This window comes from Notolepis coatsorum, assembly GCF_963971535.1.
Source record: "Notolepis coatsorum genome assembly, chromosome: 1".
Lineage (NCBI taxonomy): Eukaryota > Metazoa > Chordata > Actinopteri > Aulopiformes > Paralepididae > Notolepis > Notolepis coatsorum.
Genome location: NC_140165.1, coordinates 298,988,457 through 299,015,634, shown reverse-complemented (window position 1 = coordinate 299,015,634; position 27,178 = coordinate 298,988,457). Strand labels below are relative to the sequence as shown.

The window sequence follows — 27,178 nt, the reverse complement described above, 5'->3', positions numbered from 1 at the left end:
TTCTCGCCGCCCCCCCCCCAACCCCCGGCCCACTTGTGGGATGTCCGCATATGGAGAGAGGACGGCTCCATTTAACAGGTGTTGTGCCCCCTCCCGGGGGGTGGGAGGGGGGTTGGGAGCCATAAAACCTGCCCATTAAGACTTTAACCTGTCACGGGTGACTGCTGGGAGGCCATTAGGACCACTTTACTGTACAATCACGTCTGAGGCAGCGTTACCACGGGCAACGCAGACGGAGGTAGGCGAAGGGAGTGAGAGATGGGTCTAAACGCCTTTGTTTATGTGTCAGCTCGTTGATACAGCGCGCTGGCACTTGTTTTTTCCAACAACTGCCCCCCCCCACACACACACCCCCCCCCCCCCTCAAGATGGATTTGGCTTGAAAAAAGCGCTCTAAATTCGGCAACAGCGCGGTGGCTGGCGTACGGATTGAGGTAAAGGAGAGGACGGGAGGAGAACGAAAGTGCAGCGGGCTAAAAAATAAAAATAAAGGACGGAGGCTCTGCACCAGGAATAAAATGCCGGCGCAAAGTGAGCTGTTCATTATTCCGTTCAAGGTCTCCACGGCGCCGGCTGTTATATTCCCGAGGACTCACGACGAGTGCTGTGGTCAGACAGGCGGCAGCGCACGTGATGGAGCACACGGGCCCGCGGCTCGCCCGCGAAGAACACGGAGCGCCGCCCCGCCCCGCCGCCGGTAGCCTGGCGGCAGATGTAGCAGTGGGCTCCCGGATACACACCGGTGCTCCTGGAAAAGCCCGCGGAGCGTGGCACTTAGCAGCCTGGCCGCCTTGATAGGGGCTTTTGTCTCTCCTGCAAGCGGGGTGAAGGAGAGGGAGAGGGGTAGCCCCGAGGACATGAGCAGGTAATGGGCAGCGCTGCAGTCAGCTTTCTCCCTCAGCCACAGGTTCTAATGAGAGGGAGCTGCTCCACGGAACGCGTGCGGGAGGAGGAGGAGGAGGAGGGGGGGGGGGGGCGGGGTCCAAATGAACTGCAACTCTGACAGCTGAAGAGCCCTCACTGTGGTTCCTGAATGCCAAAACAGGCCCTCTGGGGAAACGAGTCATTCAAATTGATGGCTCTGTGCATCAGACACATGCACTTTTATAGGTAATTCATCTCTTCCCCCCCTCCTTCCCTCCTTCTGTTTCTCGCTGCCATGCTCCCCCGCTGCCATCACTCTCTCTTGCTCTCTCTCTTTCTCTCTCCCTACGCATCTCTCCCTAACCCATTTTCCTTTATTTTCTCCCCCCCCCCCCCCAGCGCACACCTCCTCTTTTCATCCCTCCTCCTTTCCCTCTCCGCTTCCTTCCTTCCTTCCTTCCCTCTCTCTCTCTCTCTCTCTCTCTCTCTCTCTCTCTCTCTCTCTCTCTCTCTTCTCTCTCTCTCTCTCTCTCTCTCTCTCTCTCTCTCTCTCTCGCATATGCGTTACGCTCAACATCTGTCAGCCTGGAGTTTCCAGGCAGTTGACAAAGAAGGAGCAGGAGAGGAGGAGGAGGAGGAGGAGGGCGTTGTTCTCTCCTGTCGACTGCAGCTCCTCTGCACCACCACCACTAAAGTCTCCCAGGAAGAGAGACCATGTCTTTGTCTCATCAGCTGCCGATCTCACAGTCCAATGTGCTCTCTAAGCTACCCCCCCGCCCCCTCCCCCTCCTCCCCCCCCCGGCAGCCCACCGGAGGAAGGACCATTTGGAAGACAAGGAGCCGACACTGGAAATGGCCGCATCGTCCTTGTATTTATCACCCAGTAGTATATTCCTGAGAAGGATAATTAGAATCAGAGTGATTTCTGTCGGGGGTATTTGTTATATGGGTATGTGTGACTGCGCGGGAGGGGGGCGGGGGGAGGTTTGCGGGGTCATAAATCTAATGAAAATTTCATGTCTAACTTTTAATCCTCGGCCGACCAGGCAGGGGGGGGGGGGGGGTGGATTGCAACCTTGGCAGACGAGATTTGATTTTCTGCTATTTTCCCTGTCAGACATTTCAAGCTGCTAGCTGCTTGGCGATAGGTAGGGTAGACCTCCTGAAATACCGCCTAAGATGGCTGACGCACAGGCAGCCGTAAACAAGTCGAACCTGGGAGATATTAATCTAAAAGCGACTTCATAAATCCGCCGTGTTTACAGTCCTGCACACCGCACGGGTGAACGGAGCCCCATACTAAAAGCTTAGACATTAAATGACACTTAAGGCCATGTATAAAACATTTCCATTGTGGATTTACATTACAGGGAGCGTTCTGTCACTTAGCCTTCAGATCGCGGTGTGTAAAGGAATCTCCATAGCAACAGCCCTGGTGAGACCTGTTCGCTGCGAGCGCGCGGTCGGTCCACTCTCTCCCTCCGTCTCACCACGGGAGCAGATCTGCTTTTTGCTAAAATATTGATCAGTGCCAAGGTATGGGAAGTTATTACTACCTCCTAATTACCATCTCCATATTGGCAGGAGGATAAGGAATGAGCCCTTATCAGCTTATATCAATTTCAATTGAGCAGCCAAAGTCAAGCGGTCCAGGTCTACCAATCTGCAGCCTATTCATCTTCCATGAATCATTTATTCTGTGATCGATTAAGTGTAATTGTTCAGTCAGGGCAATTTGGCAGCAGCCTATGAGGAGCCGGGAACAGACGCGGCTTCATTTGCTATTGTCTAATTAATGCAATAAACATCCCCCACGTAACAAATGAACACATTTTCTTGTGATTCTCTGCTGCTCGTTCTCCCTCTCAGGGCAGATGGCGTAACTACAACATCTGGGCTTCGACGCCACCGCGGTGACGAACGGATCTGGGCTCTTTCACGTGAGGACGGAGCCGCTCCGCTGCCGCGGACTTCACATGTGACACTTCACACGCTTCCCACTCGTCAGGAGAGACGATCTGAACCACTTATGTGGAAAATTTAAGGCAAAAAACAAAAAAATCGAAATAAAAAGGGTGTCTAATTGTGGCTAATTCTTCTAAAAGGTGGTGAATTCTTAGTTCTGCCTGCTGCTGACGGTATTCAGAGATATACCGAGAGGTATTCGGACACGGATGCACAACATACACTTAACATAAACACAATTAAGGCGGGGGGGGGGGGGGGGGGGGGGGGTTTCAACAGCTTGTTGAAAAGACACCTTCTCAGAGAGACACATACAGGGTCAGAGATAGAGTCAAATCTCTAGTGGAGTGTTGGAGAGCGGGGAGGATTTACCTAGTCGGGTGTGATACGCAGGAGACAGAAGCCCCCTGGATTCCCGAGGGAGTCTTCTGAATACCCACAGAGGCTCAGTAACTGGTGTCACAGAGATGTGCCCTATCCTCCGTAGCCCTCCCCCTTAACGCCCCCTCTCTCCTTCACTAACACACGGGGAAACAGGAACAGGCTGCAGGAGGGGTACCAGGCAGCACACACCTCTCCCCTGGGTAATTATTTTTACATTATTACATGTGCTCAGATCCCAGCCGCCCACGCTAGGTGACAGGCAAATTTATCACTCCAGGGGGGCTTCTGGGATGCCTGTAGCCGCCAGGGGGGAAGATAAATGACAAAATAAAAGCCCTCTCTTAAATTGTTTCTGTTAATTCTGCCGGGGGAGATTTATGAGTTCATCTATCGATGCGTGAACGTAGATGTGGTGGAGATGTGTGTTCGCGCGCGGCACAGGTTTGGTACACAAACAGGTATTGGTTAGCCATCGATCCATCCGTCATCCTCTCAGCCCATCACTCCGGAGTGGAGGGAGCCATCTGCTGACGTGCCGTAATGCGCGTCTGTATGCAGACGAGGTTACTGGAGTGAAGATGAGCACAGTTCAGGAGCAAGACGTTGAACAGAAACGGTACCACAGTACGACGCTTGGCTGTGATTATGGAGACGGTTAACCCTTTGTAGCATGCGATCGTAGCGGCTACAGGTCATCGAAAGCTATTCCCGGTGAATGTAGCCCCGTACTAAAAGCGTAGACGTTCAATGACACTTAAGGTCATGTATAAAACATTTCCATTGTGGATTTACATTACAGGGAGCATTCTGGAGACGGTTAACCCTTTGTGGCATGCGATCGGCGCCGGCACAATTGGCAATTTCGAGAGATGAAACATTCTAATGAACGAATGTCACAGCGGCTACAGGTCATCGCAAGCTATTCGCCGCATTCTGTCCCGCCCACTTCCGCCATTGTAGTCGTATTTACGGTAGCTGAACTTAGCTAGCTAGCGTGGGGAATTCCCAAACCAAATGAAGAATACAAAAAACTGTTTAGCTAGCTCACTCTCCATGTAACGAAGATAACTGTGAAGAAAAAAGAACAAGCTGCTAATATATTCTTCTAGATATGGTTCTTCTATTGTACTTTTTTTATTCGATTTTATTTTATTCTACCCTTTATTTCTACCTTAATTGTCTGTCTGTTGATGTCGCACCAAATGGCCTTGTAAGTGCAAACTACTTGGCAATAAAGACCTTTCTGATTCTAATGGTGTTGTGCGCACGTGGGAAGCGGTATTACAAAAGCAGCAAGCTGGCCGTGTCCTCGTCACAGAGAGACATGAAAGTGAATAGAGTTCTAGAATAACACTTTGAGGAAATGTCAGGACATAATAACAGTTGTGTTTATATGTTGTGTTTATATGTGTTTATATGTTGTGTTGGCATATTGGCGGATAGGTCTGGTGTTTGTTGGCAGCGGATGAAAGACTACTCTCTCTCCCTCTCTCCCTGGCGGATCACTCACCTTCCGTTGCTCATCAGACTCCGTCGACTCTCTGGAACGTCACTGAGGTCAGAGAGGAAAGAGGAAAGAGGGAGAGGGAGAGACAGACAGAGAGAGACAGACAGAGGGAAGAGAAAAAAAAACAATATTTTAAGTTTTCAGACATATTACATGAAGCTTAATTCAAGGGTTTATCATTTCAATAATTAAGATGGAGAGACGAGATGCAGCCTGTTCCAGAGATCTGTCAACTGGGCAACTCCCTATTGACCAATCGCATGCCCCGCCCTCTTTCCTTGATCCTCCAACTGTGGCTTCCCTCAGAACGTCAAGAAAAGGAGGATCAAGTGACGGCTGGGTGGCGCAGCGGACTAAGCGCTCGTCACCAACGCGAGAGACACTGGTATCGAATCCGGCTGTCAGCGTTGCCTCCGGCTTGACCGGCCGTCATACTGGCTCAATTGGCAGTGTCAGCGGGAGGGAAGCCGGTGGGTGGTAATCTGGTCGTTGTAAACAGCGACTCCTACAGGTCGGTCAGGGCGCCTGCACAGCGAGGGAGGGAGATGGCGAGGGTAGTGTGACCTCCCACGCGTTACACCTCACCAATGAGAGTCCGCGCTGGCAGGTGAAAAGATGCTGCTGGCTGTCTCCTATGTCTCGGAGGAAGCATCTGATAGACGTCAGGGCTCCCTAGACCGACCAGTGGGGGGCACATGCGAGCAACGACCAGGAAGGGGAGGGGGGAATTGACATAACGACTAAATTGGGATGGGAGAAAAACACAGAAAAACAGGAAGAGAAAAAGTGGAAAAAAATAAATTAAAAAAGGACGATCAAGAAAAGAGGGCGGGGCTTGACATAGGTCAATTATTCTGTTCACGTGGGCCCGTCTCTAATGCGGTTGGCTGGTTGATGGATTCAATAAGGGAAGCATTACCTTTCATGAACATTTTAAAAACGATGCAACGATGAGGATCGCAGATTGCTCTGCTTTGCTTTGCATAATAACTAAGCTGGTGGACGTCATGTGACGAACAGAGCGAAAAGTAATTTCATCTCTGTTATTTTTGCTCTTGAGTTATTATCCGATTTGCGGATTCAATCTCGGCCTCAAGAGTGATTATAAAAGGCAGAGGGTCCATTAATCAGGTTGGATCTCCGTTCTGCGGGCGGGCGTGGGAGGCTGTGATCCTTCAGCTAGCGAGGGCTCCCCCAGTAGCCATGCATGTGGCCCCCCACCCCTGCCCCCGCGACTGTGATCTACAGATAATAAGGGCCCGGTCTTTGTCAGCAAGCTAGTAAAAACTCCACAGCTCAAAGTGAGAGACGGCTGCAGAAGGATCCGTTTCATCTCTCTGGACCATGATGACAAGGAGACATCGCAGCTCTGAGCGTGAACCACTTCAATGGATCACAGGAGATACAGGGAAGGGGGTTGGCAGCAAGAGTTTTGGAAACCACCCCATAAAGAGGAGAGAGGGGAGGAAGAGAGAGTGAGTCCTGGTTGAGTTCAGAGAGAGAGAGAGAGCCGATAGTAATTTGCCTCATTTGTTCCACACAGGGAGATTAAAGAGGGAAGGAAGGCGGAACATTCCTCCACTCCTCTCTCCGTCTCATTCAGGTTGATTCCATAACAAGCCTGGACACAGGCAAATAAACTCTCCCCATTAGACAGGTAGAGAGAGAGAGAGAGAGAGAGAGAGAGAGAGAGAGAGAGAGAGAGAGAGAGAGAGAGAGAGAGAGGAGAGGAGAGAGAGAGAGAGAGAGAGAGCGAGAGAGAGAGAGAAAGGAGACAAGGGACTTTCCAACAGTGACGCAGAAATAGATGCATACGGAGAGGTAGGGCCAGGTAGGAAAAACATTGTCGGCTACACTCTCTCGTTCCACTCTCGCATCTAAATAGTGCCAATTTACTGTGTTTTAAACAAAAGTCTATTTAAACAAAACAGTAATATTGTGTTTTCTGTTAACTAGTACAGTATGTTTCAAAGACAAGCATACTACAACATTATGGAGAAGTAGTCCTTTAGGAAAGCTAGCAAGTTTAGCAATGCTAACAAATGTTCAAAGTGTCTTTTTAGCAATCAGAAATGGCAAATTCTTCATATTGTGCTGTTGGTGGTCACATTACAGCCAATTATGCTTGCTTCTACACTTCTAAGATCCTGAAAAGACAATAAAATCACAATATATATACAGTATATATATATTTTTGGACAGATCTACCAAAAATCTAAAATATGATGTTTCTGCTGGCAGTCTATCAGTGGAGTGAAATACATAAGCCATTCCAACTTCAGCTTTCCCAGCCATCCCAACTGAATGTCCCGCCCCTCCGTGCATTTCCATACTGATGATTGGCTGAAGAAAGTCATGAGCGTGGTATATAGGGACGGGTAGAACACCTGAATCATCAACATTCGCTGAGCTTAGGTACAATGTAATCCTCTATTCTCTCTAATCACCGTCATTTACAGTACAATACTAAATACTGAGGGACAGACAGAAATGTACCTCCTTATGCAGGTACTGTAAGCACAATACATTACATTAATACTGCATTTACCATTTTGCAAGTCAATAAATACAAAACACCCTTCAGTAACAATATTATCTTAGCAAAAAAATTTATAAAAAATGAAAAGCAAGTTTATTTAAATACTATACAGCTTTGCCAGTGCAGAGACAGACTTGGCGTTTAATCTTTTTTCACTTCCAGCTACAGTACAACTGCTTCTCTTTGTTCCCACACCAACAAACTTGCCCAACAGAGTTCTCTCTCTCTCTCTCTCTCTCTCTATCTCTCTCTCTCTCTCTCTCTCTCTCTCTCTCTCTCTCTGAGAGGAGGAGGAGGAGGAGGAGGGGGAGAGGAGCTATGCAGCGGGGAGGCCTCTGAAGTCCCTATCTGTACTCGGGCACATGTCTGGGCTGCTGTGGAGGACTTTAATGTTAGCCGGAGTGACGTGGCGGCGCATGGCTGTGGCTCTCGCCTCCTTCTTCCAGATAAGCACTTTCCCCAATATGAATACAGATTAATCCCCTTTAATAAGCATTAAGGGAGGAGTGTGTGTGTGTGTGTGTGTGGGTGTGGGGGGTGGGTGTGGGGGGTGGGTGGGTGTGTGTGTGGACATAATCAGCGTATAAAAATTCCATCAAATCTCCTTCCCGCTGGCCGTACGCCTTCTACAGCGCGCTGATTTACCGCTCCCACCGACAGCTTTAAGAGGCTGAGACAGGACACTCTCTCTGTATATCACCTCGCCGTCACGGACACACGGACACACACGGAAACGGCGCTCTTCTCTAGACTCTCGTTCTGACCGCCGCCTCCGGGGGTTCCGTGATCGGTGTCTTTCCACACACCATCTTTCCGTCCTTGCCTTTTTCTCTCTCGCGCGGTAAAGTCGAAATGACAGTAATTTCTCAGCGAGGTAGGCGCTTACAGTACTAGTACGGCGACCGGTTCCAGCCAGGCTCGCCGGCCCGTTTATCTGTTCTTATTATACCACCGGCCACGGGCCAGAGACGGGCGGGCGGGCGGGGAGGCTGTTCTGTCGTGCTGCGGTGTACAGCGCGGCGTGAGGAGGAGCTACGGTACGAGGATGTGACTCTACCTCAGTGGCTCAGACGGCTGCGTTTGACCCTCTGACTCCACACACCAATCTTATCTCAACACCAACATATTGGACCAGTGGAAAGGAACCTCCAGCTCTCAGACTCATTTCATCTGTAACTGAGTCTCTCTTCCATTTTCCATCTCTGTCTGTCTGTCTGTCTGTCTGTCTGTCTGTCTGTCTGTCTGTCTGTCTGTCTGTCTGTCTGTCTGTCTGTCTGTCTGTCTGTCTGTCTGTCTGTCTGTCTGTCTATCTGTCTGTCTGTCTGTCTGTCTGTCTCTCTCTCTCATTCTGTCTCTCTCTTGCTCTCTCTCTCTCTAGGATGGCCTTTGCAGCAAAAAAAATATAATAAACCTTATCTTCTCCTTCCTCCAATTCCATTCCCGGAGACGTAGGCAGATGAAAGGCTCGGACAGCGATGGTGCCAGTCAGGCCCAATTTAACGGAGGACAGAGATCCTTTACAGCAACCGCTAACATCGTTAGCCCTTATCACATTAACTGCAGTTAGCCAATTAGCCAAAGATTCATAGGCAAAAGATAAGTGAGTGGTGGACGGAAAAATCGGGGGCCCGTGGGGAAATACAGGAAGAAGGATGAATTATGGGATGGAAAAGAAACAAAAGAAAAAGATCCAATACGCCACCACCAAGATACCCAACCAACACCTATGGAGGAGAAGGTGTGAATTACATGACACTCTGATTCTGGAGAGGAGAAAGTAAATGAAGAGAGGGAGAGAGGGAGAGAGTGGTATATTTGGAAGAAGAAGAGATGAGGGAGAAGCTTACCCAGCAACCACTAGACACACATGAGGAAGGGAATAGCACATAGGAGGATGGCATCTCATTCACGAACAGATGGCCACAACAGTCATACGCACAAAAATACGACACGGGATGAGGAAAGAGGTTGTAGACTGGGCAGAGAACAGAGGGCGGGGGTGGGGAGGGGGGTTGCAGTGACCTGGTCATGGCCAATAACAAAGCCATCTCTCTTAAAAATGTGTGCAAGAGAATCTCTTTGTGAGTGGGTGAAATTGGCTATGTTTTTTATATGCAGCCCCGGTGACGAGTTTATACGGGGTTGACCGAGCAGGTGAAATGAAACCACCTCATATAAACACTTCAGTCAGGCCGCGGGGTAATCCGACCCGGTGAACGGACGGTCCGGCGCATAGCATACATTAAAGCCGCGTAATTGATGGCGACGTGGCACCGCCGCTGCCCTCTTGACTCACAGGTGGCGACGCTCCCCGTCACGCCTTCTTTTATAGCACCCCATAGGTTCCCAATCAGTGGGGAAGGAAGAGGGGGGGGGGGCATACCCGTCTACAACTAATAGCAAAATAATAAACGACTTTTTAGATAATCACATGCTATAGATGTAAACAGCTGTTCCATACATGGTTCCCATTATTTAGACAACTTTGATCCGGTGGACCGCAGTCCTCCTCTACCTCCAGAATTGGATTTGTATTAGGCCTGGCTTTGCGTCTGGCAAACCGATCGTATATATATATATATATATATATATATATATATATATATATATATATATATATATATATATATATATATATATATATACATATATTGTAAGCAGGAGGGGGGAGAGATGGAGGGGGTGGACGGGACAAATGAACAGTACCTGCAGGGGTGAAGGTGAACGACTGAACTGTAAAACAAGAAGACAGAGAAGTTGTGTGTTAAAAGCCTGCAGAAGTGAAGCGGTGCTTTTGGGGGGGGGGGGCATCTGCACACTTGGGGCGGTGGAGAGGGGGGCGGTGGGGGTCAGAGGAAATAGAACCACACAACCACCACCACCACCACTCAGTGTGCAAACAGGGACAAGCCAGGAAAGCAGCCAGCTCAGAGGCCACAGAGATGTAAAGACAGTGACACAAAACCAAGGAAAACACACAGGAACACGTACACAAAGTATGTGGCGAATTGAAATGAAAAAGAAAGTAAAGAAATTATCGAGTGAATTATCACAGCCAGCTTCTGCCGGCTGCAATTAAGACTCTGCGTTGACATCTTTGTTAAATTATGCGGGGGGGGGGGGGACATTTCAACTGTTATCTTATAGCGTTAAGACGATGTCAGAATAATAATGCGGGGGAGCGACGCCAGCGCGATGTGAGAACTAACATATGAATTCGGCACCGTCTCACTGGCCTCTAATTAGATCTTGTACTGCCGGCAGGTCATTATGTACTGTATGGGTGGTTTGCGTCGTATTGACCGGAGGTCATTCGGTGATGCCAGGGTCGGCGTGTGGGAGGAGAGATGGACAGACTCCAGCTCCCAGCCTGGGTAACCGAGGAGACGGGCAGCAAGTCCAGTCTGCCCACTCAGTGCCCGCTGCCTCGGGCTATGGAGAACACAGTGGGGGTGGACTCGTCAAAAACCTCCAGCCCGCGGAGAATGACTCTCACACTGACATCTGGCTCCCTGGCTGAGCCTCCACACCGGAAGCCCCTCTCTCAGCCTCAACTGCTGGCCACATCTCATCAAAACCATGCTAATTACAACCCAAAGTGAAGTGAGTGTACAACCCCCCCCCCCCCCCCCCCCTACACACCATTTGTGGTGGGTTTGTAAAATATTCTTCAAACAAAACCGAGGACCACAAGGAAAACGAACGCTCCCTTGAAAATGTTTATTGTGTATAAGACTGTGAGTCTGAATACACACTACAAAAATCACAACCAATATTTGACCTTATAACATTAAGAGTGGATTTGAAACCGTGGACCCAAATACACACAAGCTGGTGTTAAAGGTGATGATGTAAGTGTTATTTTCTTTGTTGAAATATACGTGTTAAATAGCTCTATACGTTCCGACAGCCTTCACTGATGAAATTGACTTATTTCAAGAAATCTTGCTCCAATTTGCTTACTGCACTGGCAAATAACCTTTGCTTGTTTCAAGCACATATTTGCTATAGCTTTTATTCCTTATTTTTGTCAAACCACGCTGTCGGAATGTAGAGCTATTTAACAGTTATTTCAACCAACAAAAAAAACACTTACAGCACAGTATTTATATACAATGTGATCTAGCCTTTCTGTCAGTATATGCTCTGTATAGTTTCAGTACAATGTTTCATGTGTTTCATGTTTCATGTGTATGTACGAGAGCTAGGGATGGGTACCGAATTCGGTACTTTTGAGGTACCGAACCGAAACACGTCGGTACTACCGAGTATCGATTCAAGTGAGATACAGAATAAAAAATTTTACCATTTTTTTTAACTTTTTTTCTTTTCATGTCAACGTTCACACGCACAATATATGCTTACCTAGGATTTGACTTGATTCAACAACAAAGCAGTCGGAGCAATGGCAAGCCGAAAACTGTCGAAATTGTAGTTATTTGAAGTTTGGATTTTTTTTTCACGACTGAGGTAGGTAAATTAAATTTCTTAAGACTAAAGTACCGAAAAAAGGTACCGTTGGGTACCGGTATCGATTCACAGGTACCGGTACCGGTACCGTATCGGTTCAAATGTGAAAGGTACCCATCCCTAACGAGAGCACATGAGCTCCACGCTGGTGCGCAGCCCAACCTGCGTAGTTGCTGAGCCCCTTCCTCTTCTTCCGCCTCCAGTAGAGCCAGATGCTGAAGCCCATGAGGATGACCCAGCACGCCCCGCCGATACCGGCGATGAAGGCCGGCTGCTTCACCACGTCTGTGATCTGCTCCGTTATGCTGTTGTTCCTGTTCCCGCTCATAATCACGTCACGGAAGTCCTTACCTGAGGGGGAGGAGGAGGAGTGGGGGAGGGGAGGAGGAGGGGAGGGAGGGGTTAAGAGGGGGGGGAGCATGGAATAACAGCATTGTCATCATGCGCAATTTAATGCTTTCAAGCTGAACATGGCAGTGGCCAGAGAGAGAGAGAGAGAGAGAGAGAGAGAGAGAGAGAGAGAGAGAGAGAGAGAGAGAAACGATGGAGAATAAAATATTCTCCGCACTCGCCGTATTCACACAAAAACCAATACACAGAATGAGATAAGGCCGGTAGATGAAAGCAGAGAGAAACTACGTTGTGATGAACTACAGCGAGGATATTGAGCAGAGAGCGGGACAATGATCCAGATGGGGGGGGGGCGTGTGCAGTGAAATCGAATGTGCAGACTGTGAGGGGAGGCAAAGCCTAAAAGCTTATAACAAACCCCCCAGGTGAGCCGGCCTGTTTGCTTAGCTCGGGCCCTAATTCACTCCACGGCCAGTAAAACACACCATGTGAAATGAGAGGAGAGGATCCTGCTCCGTATTGATCTCTGATCGCTGCTCAGGCCGACAAGTCTGGCTGACACTATTTCTTGGAGCGTGATAAGACTTAGAGAGGGAGGGAGGGCGAGCGCGCACACACACAAATGTTCCCACACTCCCAACACCACATTCTCACACACACACACACACACACACACACACACACACACACACACACACACACACACACACACACACACACACACACACACACACATGAGAGTATATCTGCTAGCTCAGGCTACCGCGCCTTGGAGATGGATTATATGAGTGACATTGGGGAAATAAGAACATGCTACAGGCCAAGCCATCAGTTATGGGTCAAATCAGCCACAATCTGCCTGAGCCCCACGTAAATCACATACCGCCAGCCAGGCCACATATCAAAATAGAGGTATTTTTAAAATGCCATTAGTTTGGCCATTCCTGCTGACAGCATTCTAACGGTCAACAATCCACCAGGACTGAAAAATAAACATGTAAATGACCGGTTTGAAATGATGATTTCAAAGGGCTAGATCCATTTGGGAAAATTCATCAATATTTCAACATCTCTGATGGTTCCATCCTTGACATTTTATAATGTTTTATCAGCAAAGTTACAACTGGAGTTAAGAATGACTTCCATTAAAAACCTCAGGAGTGATCAAGTAGGTCTATGACCTTATGACCTTACCTATGACAATGGGCTGGGGTTCGCTCTTGACCCCCACCCCCGCGCTGGTGCTGGCGGCCACCTCCACCCTGTACAGCACGCCCCCCTGCAGACCCCCCACCACCACCGAGCGGATGGCTGCATCCACCGTCTTATTCACATGGAAGCGTGTTTCGTTCCCAAGGCACCAGATCTAAGAGGGAGAGGAGAGAAGGGGGTTAAATCAAGCCGGATTGAGGTTGGATGAAGGTCTTCGCTGACTGCACTGTGTTCTCCATGACCACTCGATCCTACTGCGACTAGTCACTTCACCGTGCTGTTGTTTACATTGGCCGGTTTCACCTAGATGACCGGCAAAGATGTTACGGCTGTAGTCGGGACGCGTCTAGTTTTCGCGTTCTGCGATCTGCGATCTGATTGGCCACTGACGTTTCTGGTCGTATGACATGTGCGGCCAATCGTGTGACGCCTGTTTCTTTCACCGGTTAAGCTTAGGCACTCTTTCGAAGTTGGTTAAGGTTAGAGTTTGTCTTAGAGCAGGGCGATAGAACACCAGCCCTGATTCCAAACTCTAACCTTAACCAACTTCGAAAGAGTCGCCTAAGCTTAACCAGTGATAAACTAGGCGTTAGGTAGTTTGCATGGGCAAAGACACAGGCGTCACGCGATTGGGCGCACATGTCACATGACCAGAAACGTCAGTGGCCAATCAGATCGCACCAGAAACGTCAGTGGCCAATCAGATTGCAGAACGCGGAACTGGGTTGGTAAAAAACTAGACGCAGTCGGGACGTAGCACAGGTCCATAGCAACATTAGCTCATCATAATATGTGGTGATAGGCAGGACATAACAACATCAGCATGTACACATCAATATACAGTAGGTGGGCCGTATAGCAAGTAACCTATTACAACATGCGTATGTACATGTCAATATAAAACTGAACATATAGCAACATTAGCACACAGGTGGAACATAGAGAAACGTTAGAACTTTGATGTTGCCCAAAAGATCCGTTCTGGCCAACCGCTGATTGCTGACAAAGAGGAAAACGAGGCGCCCATGACATCAGCCTATAGGTCAGTGTGAAGATTAAAGGAACACGCCAACATTTTGGGCCCAGGCATTGTCCAACTAACACCTCTCCCGATGGCTAACCGGTCATGTCCGCTTCCATTCATTATGCTAAGCTAGGTTAACATGCAGCCAGATAGCTTCCTACTGAACGCGCAGAGAGGAAACTGGTATCTATCTTCTTGTCTCTCTCTCTGGAGAAGACGGTAAGCTAATTTCCCAAAATGTTGGCGTGTTCTTTTAAAGAGTCCTCTCCCGGTTAGGACCCACCTTGTACTCCTGGATGATGCCGTTCTGGTGGTCTGGGGGCGGGGGGTCCCAGGAGATACTGATGGAGGTGCTGTTTTGGTTGCCCACCGTCAACACCGTCACCTGCTGGGGAGGGGCACTGGGCGCTGGGACAGAGGAAGGAGGGGACAGAGCGTCAGACACACTGTTCTGCAGGTCGCTGGGAAAAGCCTAACGGTATAATGCTCAGATACAACGCAGAGAGGGACATCGGTTTGACAGTTTGATAACTAGTAGAACAGGTGTTAGATCCTAATGTGAAAAACTATGTGATTTGCCTTACCTTGTCCACTTGGCTGCCATCTATTTTATGCTCGTTTTATACGTCTGTTTTATATGTCTGCACTTTATGCATTGCTCATTTTGTGCTTTGTCTTTTTTACTGCTGTGAAGCACTTTGAGCTGCAATTTCGGTATGCAAGTTGCTATACAAATAAAGTTATTATTATTATTATTATTATTATTATTATTATTATTATTAATTATTATTATTATTATTATTATTATTATTATTATTATTAATAATAATAATAATAATAATAATAATAATAATAATAATAATAATAATAATAATAATAATAATAATAATAATAATAATAATAATAATAATTATTATTATTATTATTATTATTATTATTATTATTATTATTATTATTATTATTATTATTATTATTAGTGTGTTTTGGTCGCAACACTAGCATTGTTGACGTTTACGGAAACGGGACCATTTCTAAATGTAACCTATGCGATATCTACAGGCTACAGATCATTCATAGCAGTCTATTTCATTTGTATTGCTAAGATATACCTATATTATTTGCTCCATCATGCCGCCTGGCGAATTTCTCGCTCAAGTCGAAACCCTTTCAACCCTGCCTGGAGCGCAGCAGCTGTGTAGCCGTTCACCTCCGTTCACACCTTTCCACTGATGTGGTATGTTGTCGTACGCATTCGTGCCACCTCTGAATTCAGCTTTTGCGTTGTATCTGAACATACTGTAACATCCTCCTCGGTAACAATAACATAGTATAGAGATGAATATAAACACACCCCGACACACACACACACACACACACGCACACACCCACACACACACACACACACACACACACACACACACACACACACACACACACACAGACACACACACACACACACACACACTCACACACACACACACACACACACACACTCACTCACTCTCTTCTGAAGAATGTGCATCCTGCAGGGGATGTCACAGGTGGCTGTAGGCAGTCAGAATGTCTCATTAGAAGGGGATTTACATGAGGTACGGTTCTGGCGCGCGCTCGCTCGCTCGCTCACTCCGCCCGCCCGCCCGCCCGCCCGCCCGCCCGCCCGCCCGCCTATCTTTCACATTGCACCAGGACTTAATACCACCCATCCTCTGCTCCCAGCCGGCAGGATTTACACACAGAATGCCGCTATTGATCTGCGGGAACGACAGGCCAGGGCGGTCAAGACAGGTGCTCTCAGTCAAACGTAAGACTCCGGCATTGACCCCCGCCTCGCAGGGTGGCACGCGGGTCAACGGGCTTATAGGATGAGCTGCACCGCACGCTCGCAGACGTGAGAAAAATATGAAGAAATGTATTTTCTAGGGCGGGAGAGGAAACAAAGGCTAGGTAAACATATCGACTGGTTCCATCGATCTGCCAGTTGGAACTAAAGCCAGTGGGTATAAGGATGCAGGGGCGGGGTGGAGGGGTCAACAGTAAAGCACATCTCAATAGATGCTGTATCCAGAGATGAGAGAGGGAGGGAGGGAGGGAGAGAGAGATAGAGAGAGAGAGAGAGACAGACAGAGAGAGAGGATAGAAATGTTTCATTAAACCTCAAACTGCTGTCATTCTAATAGCTACAATCTTCTGACGCCACGCGGGGCGAGAGAGAGTAAGCGAGAGAGCGAGAGAGAGAGAGAGCGAGAGAGGGGGAAAACAAATAAATAAATAACAGTGGACCCGACTGGAAGTAACGCTTTAAAAATAATGTTTCCTCATCCCGGCAGTGGCTGGCAGGGTCGGCAGAGCAGAATGTACTGACAGGTCAATTATTCCCGCTCTGCCTCTCGCTCACCTTAGCCTCCGTCCAAAATGGCACGTGTCACCCCGCAAATCTGTGCTCATCCCTCAACGCTCTCGGGGCCACACTGACCCGCCCCCCCCCCCCCCCCCCCCCCCCCACACGAGCACCGAAAAGGGCCCTGGCACACACCGGGCGGAAGACGAATGGCCCCGATGATGAACCCGGCGCCTTGGCCAGATTACAAACTAACTACCAGGGGAGCGCCAGATCCCTCACGGGCACTCCGAGGGCCTTCCGACGCCGCATTAGACACAGGTGACAGAGTGCTACGTCGGCGCGCCGGCGCCCATCAGAGACAATGTCGTTCAAAGTTAATGTTATGAATGATTTAGCAGCTTATTATCATGCATATTTGCGCTAAACAATACACATTTCTCATTAGGGGCCCTGAAGGCTGCGCTAATAGAGCCATTAGCGGAGTGATGTATGGACGGCAGGAATGTGACCCCCGTGTACACAGCACGGTGCTGGAGGCTAACACGCGCCCATACTAAACATGGACACGGCACGGTGCTGGAGGCTAACCGCTAACAGCTAACAGCGCTGTGCTGAGGCTCGCAGCAGACTAGGCAGTCCTCCACAACCCCCGGGAGACACTCTGTCCACAGGGAGGAGGAGGAGGACGACTCCACTACAGCTGACCCTCTATATGCCAACAGCCTGGGCATAAATAAACATTGTGTTTAGCATAACAGATAGAACTCCCCGGTGGCCTCGTCAGCCAATGGGATGCAGGCAGCAGCAGTCGGGGGGAGTCCATTCATCGGCCGTCACTAGACCCAGATGGAGAGTGAGAGAATGTGTGAAGAGAGAGATAGAGTGGGATACAGAGAGAGAGAGAGACAGACAGAGATAGAGAGACAGAGAGTGAGATAAACAGAGTCAGAGAGAGAGACAGAGCGAGAGAGACAGAGAGTGAGAGAGACAGAACAAGAGAGAGACATAGATATAGCGAGAGATACAAAACAGAGTCAGAGAGAGAGAGAGAGACAGAGACTGAGAGAGAGACAGAGACTGAGAGAGAGACAGACAGAGACTGAGAGAGAGAGAGAGAGACAGAGACTGAGAGAGAGAGAGAGAGAGAGAGAGAGACAGACAGAGACTGAGAGAGAGAGAGAGAGAGAGAGAGAGAGAGAGACAGAGAGAGAGACAGAGAGAGAGAGACAGAGAGTGAGAAAAACAGAGTCAGAGAGAGAGACAGAGCGAGAGAGACAGAGAGTGAGAGAGACAGAACAAGAGAGAGACAGAGATATAGCGAGAGATACAAAACAGAGTCAGAGAGAGAGAGAGAGAGAGAGACAGAGACTGAGAGAGAGACAGAGACTGAGAGAGAGACAGACAGAGACTGAGAGAGAGAGAGAGAGAGAGAGAGAGACTAAGAAGACAATGGTAGAGCACAGCGAGGGAGCGCCATGCTGGCGTAAATACCCCCCCTGTCCTCCCGACAGACCCGCTCTGGGGAAGTTTTAATTGTTTCATGGACACCCTAAGTTTTAATCACTCTACGAACTACACTTCACTATCAATCTAGCTGCCCCGCTCTGCGGTCCCACGGGTCTCCCAGAGCAGTGAGCCAGACGCTGGATCAGCTACGGCCAGCCGGGCCAGCCACGGCGGCTGGCGGGGGACAGGAATAGAAACAAGAGATGTGGAGCTCTCTGAGGGCCCGGCATGCAGACAGAACCGGAGCACGGAGCTTTATCAGTGTTGTTGGTAATAGCTGGGACACGCAGGTGGCTGGGAGGAGTAGGGAGAGGAGGTGCGTGAGTGTGTGTGTGTGTGTGTGTGTGTGTGTGTGTGTGTGTGTGTGTGTGTTTGTGTGTAAGAGAGAGAAAAAAACAGATGTAGAGAGGGAGAAAGACAGAGAGAGAGAGAGAGAGAGAGAGAGAGAGAGAGAGAGAGAGAGAGAGAGAGAGAAAGTCGGTGCGTGGCACGTGCATGCATGTGTGTTGGGGGAGGGTTGTAAATGTGAGGGTAACCCCTCCTATGGGGACTGATAATTTGTCTGAAAGCCCATTATTCCAAAACCCCAATAGGTAAAAAAAATTATTCCCATTAGACCGAAAGCCCATTAGTCTGCCGGCCGGTTTCCCCCCGAAAACAAACGTCGGACGTTCTGAAAATACACACCGCCGTGGACTAAGTCGTTTTTCGGAGTTGCGTGACCGCCGGGCCCCCCCGTCCACGGCGCTGAATCAGCAGGTATCACGTTAAGACATAAATACGAGACAGAGTTGACGTGTGTCTGCTGGAGGAGAGAGGTCACGTTGTGCTTTTAACGTGACACCTCCCGGTCACGCGGATTAGCAGCGCGCTATGTAACTGTAATAATCACGCTGCCGAAGCTCGACGACGGAGATCGCCGGGAGATATCGGGCGGGCGCACCCTGAGGAATGTCAACGGGTAACCTAATATAATAATAATAAATAATATTATAATAATAATCGACATTTTATATATCCGATTAATATATCCGATTAAAAGCAGAGGCAGCGTGTTTTTTTTTGGTAAACAGTTCAGACGCAGTGACATGGAACACGGAAAGGTAGGCTGTATGTGACGACATATTTTGACTGTTTAGATGGAGCCTTCCTATACGATTAGTAGCCTACAGATATATCCAAGGGCAGGGGTGACGCTTGCGGCCATCAGAACTAGGGGCAGTGGTGGTGGCCTAAAGGTTAGTGTGGGCTTGTGGCCGGAAGGTCGCGGGTTCGATCCCCCCAGACTGGCAGGAAAAATCAGGGCCAGTGCGTCGTCATCTATATATTTGCGCTCGACCTGCAGTTCAGAACGACAATCAAGACGTCTTGGAATTATGTAGCAATTTGCATCCGGTCTAGTTGAGAATCATCGATCTGACCTGGCCTGTTGACACAACATTGTATATTGTAATTTTGTTAATTTCATAATAATCATTTTGATTTATGGGCTGGACTGTATTTATAATATAGCGCTTTTATCCAAAGTGCTTTACAACTTATGCCTCACATTCACACACCGACGGCAGAGGTGACCGTGCTGCGAGGTGCCGACCTGCACATCGGGAGAAGTTAGGGGGGTTAAGCGTCTCGCTCAAGGACACTTCCGTCACGCCGCCGGGAGTATATCTGGAATTTAACTAGGAACCTTCTGATTACCAGACGACCGCTCTCTACCTCCACCTTCAAATGTATCTATTTGAAAGCCTTTACATCTTTTAGCCAATAGGCACACTAGTAAAAAGGATGCACTTTGTAAACGGTATCTTCACATTTTGATATCAAAAGATATTAAGGGCAAAAGAACTCCGGGGAGAGTGTGTATTTCCGGAGCAGCGGCGGGCCTTCGGAGCCGTGGGCTACTGGGCTTCTTTTTTTCCCTTCTTCTTCTTCGGGGATAACGGCCCGTCGGACTAATGGGCTTTCGGGTCCAATGGGGAAGTTTTTCAAACTATTCTACAATTTTTTTTGGCTGGGAATAATGGTGTGTCTGACCAATGGCGTGGCTCCGCTCCCGTACAGCAGCAGCGGCTGGCCACAGGAGATACAGCTTCTCAGAGGAGCGTGGAATAAATGAGCCTGTCAAACGGCAGTGAACTGTCCTCTACTCTACACAGCCGGGCAGGACGTGCTGCCAGTGGAGGAGTCTAGGCGCCGTCTCTCCTGTGTGTGAAGGGTGATCTTGTGTTTGTATTTGAAGTTATTGTGTCACAGTGTCTGGCAGGCCGCCTATCTGGTTCACTATAAACATCACACTGAACGCTGACGCAGTAGTGTTGATATTACTGTATCTCTGATTTGCTTGTATCGATAACTAGGGATGTCCGATATTATCGGCCGATATTGGCATTAAAATGTGATATCGGAAAATATCGGTATCGGTTTTCAATATTTTTTTCTTTTTTTTCTTTTTCATTTATTTAACCTTTATTTACCCAGGCAAGCAAGTAAGAACAAATTATGATTTTATTTATTGTCAAAGTATGCATAATGTTGTGTTAATTACACGACAAGAGATATGTAATGTTAATTACCTGAAATTATTCTGTTTTTTGGGGCGGAAACCCTGCATATATCGGTATCGGTTGGCATCGGTTGATATCGGTATCGGAAATTAAGAGTTGGACAATATCGGTATATCGGTATCGGTAAAAAAGCCAATATCGAGCATCCCTATCGATAACAATGGGAATAGCCTTACAATCTGTCGTTGTTTTTTTGGTACTTTTGGTTTGTGTAATCAAGTAGTGAGAAGCTCCCTGACACATCTGTCAGAATAGTACAGAGAGTGGGCTAATGATGGTTCCCAAAGTCGGGGTCGCGACCCAAAGGTGGGCCGCGAGCAGCCACGGGTGGGCCGCGAGATGATTAAAAAAAAAAAAAAAAAAAAAAAAAAATCCGTTTTTTTTTAATTTTTAATTTTTTAATTTTTAATTTTTTTATTTAAATTTTTTTGGTCAGGCCACTGAACTTAGAAGCATGCCAGGACAGTGTTTCTAGTTGTATTCTAAAATTCTATTCTATTGTATTCTAAAATGTGACTATATGGTTTTATATTAACTTAATAAATAAACAAAAACGAAAAATCTACTTATTTCAACGAACATTTCAAACTAAATAACAGATTATGCACATAAAACGCTGAAAACAACCGAAGCAACAATAGTATTTTAATGAGGCTATTATTATTATCATTATTATTTTGCAACAAGTTAGCCCTCTCATAAATAGCACATATAAATGAATAACTAACTTGAACTAACTTAATAGGATTGAAGTGATATTTGGCTTAAAAAATCGGTCGCCTGGCAAAAAAAAAAAAAAAAAAGCCAGACGATGTGCATTGGGCCGCGGCTCTCTGACGCCTTATTTTCTGGGCCCCGGCCTGAAAAGTTTGGGAACCCCTGCTAATCAACTGATTAAAGAGAAAAATAGCAGCGCTACGGGAGTGGACGTCGAAAAGGTCGCCACACACACAGCGTCCTCTTAAGACGCCGTCTTCGAATGACAAAAGCAGTTTATTCCCAAACATAATTTTATTCAACGGCCGACTCCACACGCACATTGTGTCAGCCCACTGATGCGTCCCAAAGCCAAGGACCGTATCCACGGCAACAAGCGTGATCGGGTCCCCCAGCGAGGTAGATGAATCTCGAATCCACGGGAATAGGGCCGCTTATTACCTATCTATTCATTATTCTGTGTATGGCCGTGACACTCTGCCCTGAGCCCTGTAGTGAATATGTAATATGTGTGTGTGTGTGTGTATGTGTGTGTGGTAACTATGTGTATGTTTGTGTGTGTGTGTGTGTGTGTGTGTGTGTGTGTGTGTGGTAACTATGTGTATGTTTGTGTGTGTGTGTGTGTGTGTGTGTGTGTGTGTGTGTGTGTGTGTGTGTGTGTGTGTGTGTGTGTGTGTGTGTGTGTGTGTGTGTGTGTGTGTGTGTGTGTGTTAACCGTGTGTATGTGTGTGTGTGTGTGTGTGTGTGTGTGTGGTAACTATGTGTATGTTTGTGTGCGTGTGTGTGTGTTAACCATGTGTATGTTTGTGTGTGTGTGTGTGTGTGTGTGTGTGTGTGTGTGTGTGTGTGTCTGTGTGTGTGTGAGTGTGTGTGTGTGTGTGTGTGCGTGGTGACTGTTTGTGTGTATGTGTGACTATGTTTGTGTGTGTGTGTGTGTGTGTGTGTGTGTGTGTGTGTGTGTGTGTGTGTGTGTGTGTGTGTGTGTGTGTGTGTGTGTGTGTGTGTGTGTGTGTGTGTGTGTGTGTGTGTGTGTGTGTGTGTGTGTGTGTGTGTGTGTGTGTGTGCATGTGTGTGTGTGTAAGTGTGTGTGACGACTATCAGGTAGAGCTTCAAAGGTAAAGCTGGACATGGGGGTAAATGGACAGATCAGCTACGGTGTGTAAATTCATGCCAACAACTCATTTCTGCTCGACACAGCACTCTATTCAGCTTGACCAGTGCCGGTTATTATAGGATGTAGTTTAACACTAGAAAGGCCAAAGCAGTCACTTTTTTTTTTTTTTTTTTTTTTAATTATTTATAAACGTAATAGCTTTGCTGAAATAAAAGCCACACGGGTATAGGTCCTTGTATATTTTCATCTTAACATAGTTTTTAAATTAATTATCACTAAAAACAAAAAAGGTATTTCTACCTAGAAAGGCTATAGAGAGGTTATTTTAAGTGAATCTAAGTGAATTCATAAACGAATAACATTCATTAAAATTGTACAGTTGTCCTAATGTTTCGTAATACCTATAACATAACACATAGGTCAATACATGCTAAGAGTACACGATTTAAGAACAGCTTTTTCCCCCAAGCAGTTAGACTGTTAAACACTCATTGACTGTCCCCTCACGTGCACCATGCACTTACCACTGCACTTGATAATCTCTGATTACCACCCATTATGCACTTTATTATTTAAAATATTCTGTTATGTACAGTGTTATGTGTTATGTGTTCATGTATGTATTATGTACTACGGTCTGTGGGAGCTCCCCTGAAATTTCGTTGTATACTGTGCAATGACAATTAAAAGTCTATTCTATTCTATTCTATCCATCCATTTTTAGATTTCTTTTGGAATGATATGCCAGTGTGAACGGTCAGAATGACCGTTATGATCTTTCTGGTAGTCATGGAATTCCGTCCATTCTAGAGTCAACATGCCACACAACAGGGGCAGACCATGCCACACAACAGGGCAGACCATGCCAACTAAACATGCTGTAGTATTTCACCAGAAATCGCATCACGGAAGACGTTCGAGTTCTCAAAGTGGATGAGACTCTCAACACTTTTGGAACACGGTTCAAGCCTTGTTACTGTGGTAGTTATTTATTACAGTATAGGTTTCCTTTGTTCCTGTCAAAACTAGCAGTATGTTATTAAAAATGATGAGAGGAGCATCTCTTTGAAGTGGTGGCTGGTCTTCTAATAGCTGGTCTTCACAGGTGGCAGAAGAGCCGGTGAGGATCTGAGAGTGGTTCCCCGGGCACTGTCTCGCTGCAGGGAACACACTGGAGAGCTTATACCTTCTTTTGAAAATAGATTTTGTCAAAACCTAAGCGTAGATTGGGCCCAGGTTTTACACTATAGTTCTTTTGAAAAATCGTGTGTGTGTATGTGTATATATGTGTGTGCGTTAGTTAGTTTGTGTGTGTTTGTCTGTGTTTGTCTGTGTGTGTTTGTGTGTGTGTGTGTGTGTGTGCATGTGTTTGTCTGTGTGTTAATTTTTTTTATTATTTAACCTTTATTTACCCAGGCAAGCAATTAAGAACAAATTCTTATATACAAAAGCAGCCTGTCTGTGTTTGTCTGTGTGTGTGTGTGTGTGTGTGTGTGTGTGTGTGTGTGTGTGTGTGTGTGTGTGTGTGTGTGTGTGTGTGTGTGTGTGTGTGTGTGTTTGTGTGTTTGTGTGTGTGTGTGTGTGTGTGTGTGTGTGTGTGTGTGTGTGTGTGTGTGTGTGTGTGTGTGTGTGTGTGTGTGTGTGTGTGTGTGTGTGTGTGTGTGTGTGTGTGTGTGTGTGTGTGTGTGTGTGTGTGTTAGTGTGCCATGATGTCGTGCAGGCCTGTCAGAACCTGTCTGAATCAAGCTCAGGGCGACAGATTATCCTCACGGCAGGAAGTGAGTGAACGCTGCGTCCAATCACAGCTCAGGCTCGTGGCTGCAGGGTGATGGATTAGGAGGAAGTTGGCAAAAACACCACCGATCATAAACAAAAAAGGCGAGGCAGAAATGTCACACACACACACACACACACGCACACACACACACACACACACACACACACACACACACACACACACATACACAGCCCACGATGTCAAAGCGAGAGACGGAGCATTGTAAATGGCACAATATCATAACAAAAGCTAGAATGAAGGGTGCCTGCAGGGACACGAATCAAACCGCCAACCGATATTTGTGTTGACAAAAACCTCTCTTTTTTTTGCTTCTGTATATTTCACAGCCTCTAGGATAAGAGCGTGCGTGTTCTCTGCATCCGTACCTTCCTCGGTGGTGCGCGCCGTCCGCGACTCGCTGTCCATGCCCTGGAACTCGTTGAAGTAAGGCCGGACCTTGATCTCGTAGACGATGCCCTTCTTCAGGCCGGAGAGGACCACGCTGCGCTCGGAGGGGATCTTCACGTCCTGGGTCAGCCAGGGCCCCGGGGAGGACAGGCCTGACGTCTGCCGGTACAGAACCCTGTAGCCCTGGATGAACTGGGACTGGCGGTCCACCTGAGAGAGTGAACGGGGCGATGGAAGGGGTTAACAGGTGAATGGCACTGGATTTACTCATCATGTTGTCCCTGTGCCCTCGGGGCAGCTCAGTCAATATTCACTCTCTCCTGGAGCTAGAAATCAGAGAGAACACTGGAATCTGTGACGTTAACCTGGATGTAAACACTGGGGCTGCTTCAGAATCAGAATCAGAAAGGTCTTTATTGCCAAGTAGTTTTCACATACAAGGAATTTGATTTGGTCGTTTTTAGCCTAGGCATTGTCCAACTAACACCTCTCCCCCGAAGGCTAACCGGTCATGTCCGCTTCCATTCATTGTGCTAAGCTAGGCTAACATGCAGCCAGATAGCTTCGTACTGAACGCACAGAGAGGAAACTGGTATCTATCTTCTTGTCTCTCTCTCTGGAGAAGATGATAAGCACATTTCCCAAAATGTTGGCGTGTTCCTTTAACATGGGTGGTATTCCTCTCTAAGTGTCAGGACAGAAGGAAGGCTACTCACTATCTTGCCACTAAAGCATGTACAAACCTATTTGCTCCTCCCTGGGATGGCATCATGCCACTTTAGAAGGTTCTCACTGTTTTAATGGGCCTTTAACCGCCCGCTCCGACACACTGGGCTTAATGAGCATCTTGACATTACCTCACACTCGCAACAAAAATCACTTCCCAGCAGCAACAGCCATAAAAAAGATATATATATGCCCGTCTCGCATGTATTGTAAATATAACCTGGCCTAGGACAGGAGTGTGAGAGTGAGAGACAGCCCGTGCCACTCACCCACCTAGGGCATCAGGGAGAATGAAGCCAAAAACGGTAATTGGTAAACGGTACATTTATATATAGCACTTTTATCCAAATCGCTTCACAATTTGTTCCTCACATTTTACCCGTTCACTCACACATTCACACACCAACGGCGGAGGCAACCATGCAAGGTGCCAGCCTGCTCATCGGGAGCAATTAGGGGGTTAAGTGTCTTGCCCGAGGACGTCTTCGACACGCTGCCCGGGAGGAAAGGGAATCGAACGGGGAACCTCCGGATTACCAGACGACTGCTCTACCTCCCGAGCCACTGTCGCCCCCCCCCCAAGATATAGGTTCCATAAGAGGAGAGAAGATATAGGAAGTAAACACAGACCCCGTTCGGCGTCCCATGAAAGTTGTGCCCCGTTTTGGCCAGAGAAGCAAAAGTTGAATTAATGCAGAGGAGGAGGGGGGGGGGGGGGCATAACTCACAGTAATAGCTTGTTAACAGTGGGAGAAGTGAACGCAGCTTTCAAGTGGGGATATTAAGCAGCTGTTTTTCTTTTTTCCCGCCAGTGTAGCCCTGAGTAAATCAGCCAAATGGATTTCCTGCTTGGTGTGTAACTTTCATTAATGGAATGATTTGGGATGAATATAATATAAAAGCTTTCCGCGAGTGTGGCCCCTCTGTTTACCAAATGACACCTGATTGATTGGGCGGCCGTGTTCCGTGTTGATTATACATGCGCACTCATAAAGCGATGCTTTGGCATTACATTAGCCCGGCGAGTCTCGGGGTGAGAACTTATTATAGAGGTCAATAAACATGTCACAATGAAACCCGCTAATGTGCTTCATTTGGAAATGAAAACAGGCACCCCCGTGCCACTGAATTATATTTCTATAAATACCTGAAAAATTACAAATGATTTATGGCGGCACAGCACAAATAAACTGGAAGCAATCAACCAAAAACTGTACAAGTCAACTTTAAAGCCCCAATCCATGATTATTTCTCACTAAGACATTGTTTACAAACATTACCAACATAAGCAAACCTTGTATAGCCTCATAATAAAGAGTCTAGCGGTGGTTCTTGTATCAGGAAGCTCAGTCAATCAACTAGAGAATGAAAATACATCATTCTTGATTTATAAAAAAGATTATGGGGGGGGGGGGGGGGGGGGTAAACAAAACCCCATTTGTTTACATTTGGATCACCCATCTTTGGGGGGTTTCGCTGGGGGGATACAAGGCCCCCGTAGACGTGTTATACACCATCTGAAAGCTGGGACCTTGAAAAACGTATGTGATTAATTTGATTAATTTAAGATGCGGCTCAACATGTGTGCTCATAAATTGTGTTTTGATTTGCGCCTATTCAAATTCCAAAGATATAATTAACCAGACGTATGACGGCCATTACCAAGTTCAATGATGTGTGACAGATTGCTGCAGCAGGTTCTGGGGTTG

General features: G+C 47.4%; 1 protein-coding gene across 1 annotated transcript in view; it reads right to left on the bottom strand.

Annotated features, from left to right (window-relative positions):
- Positions 1-27,178, bottom strand: part of robo2 (roundabout, axon guidance receptor, homolog 2) — a gene marked incomplete at both ends in the record, with an annotated part of 78,294 nt that overhangs the window by 34,419 nt on the left and 16,697 nt on the right. Inside the window, 7 exon segments of the mRNA XM_084310625.1 lie at positions 4,724-4,742; positions 4,745-4,765; positions 9,966-9,992; positions 11,892-12,080; positions 13,275-13,446; positions 14,600-14,724; positions 24,722-24,953. Of these exon segments, the coding sequence (XP_084166751.1) occupies positions 4,724-4,742; positions 4,745-4,765; positions 9,966-9,992; positions 11,892-12,080; positions 13,275-13,446; positions 14,600-14,724; positions 24,722-24,953 (785 nt within the window).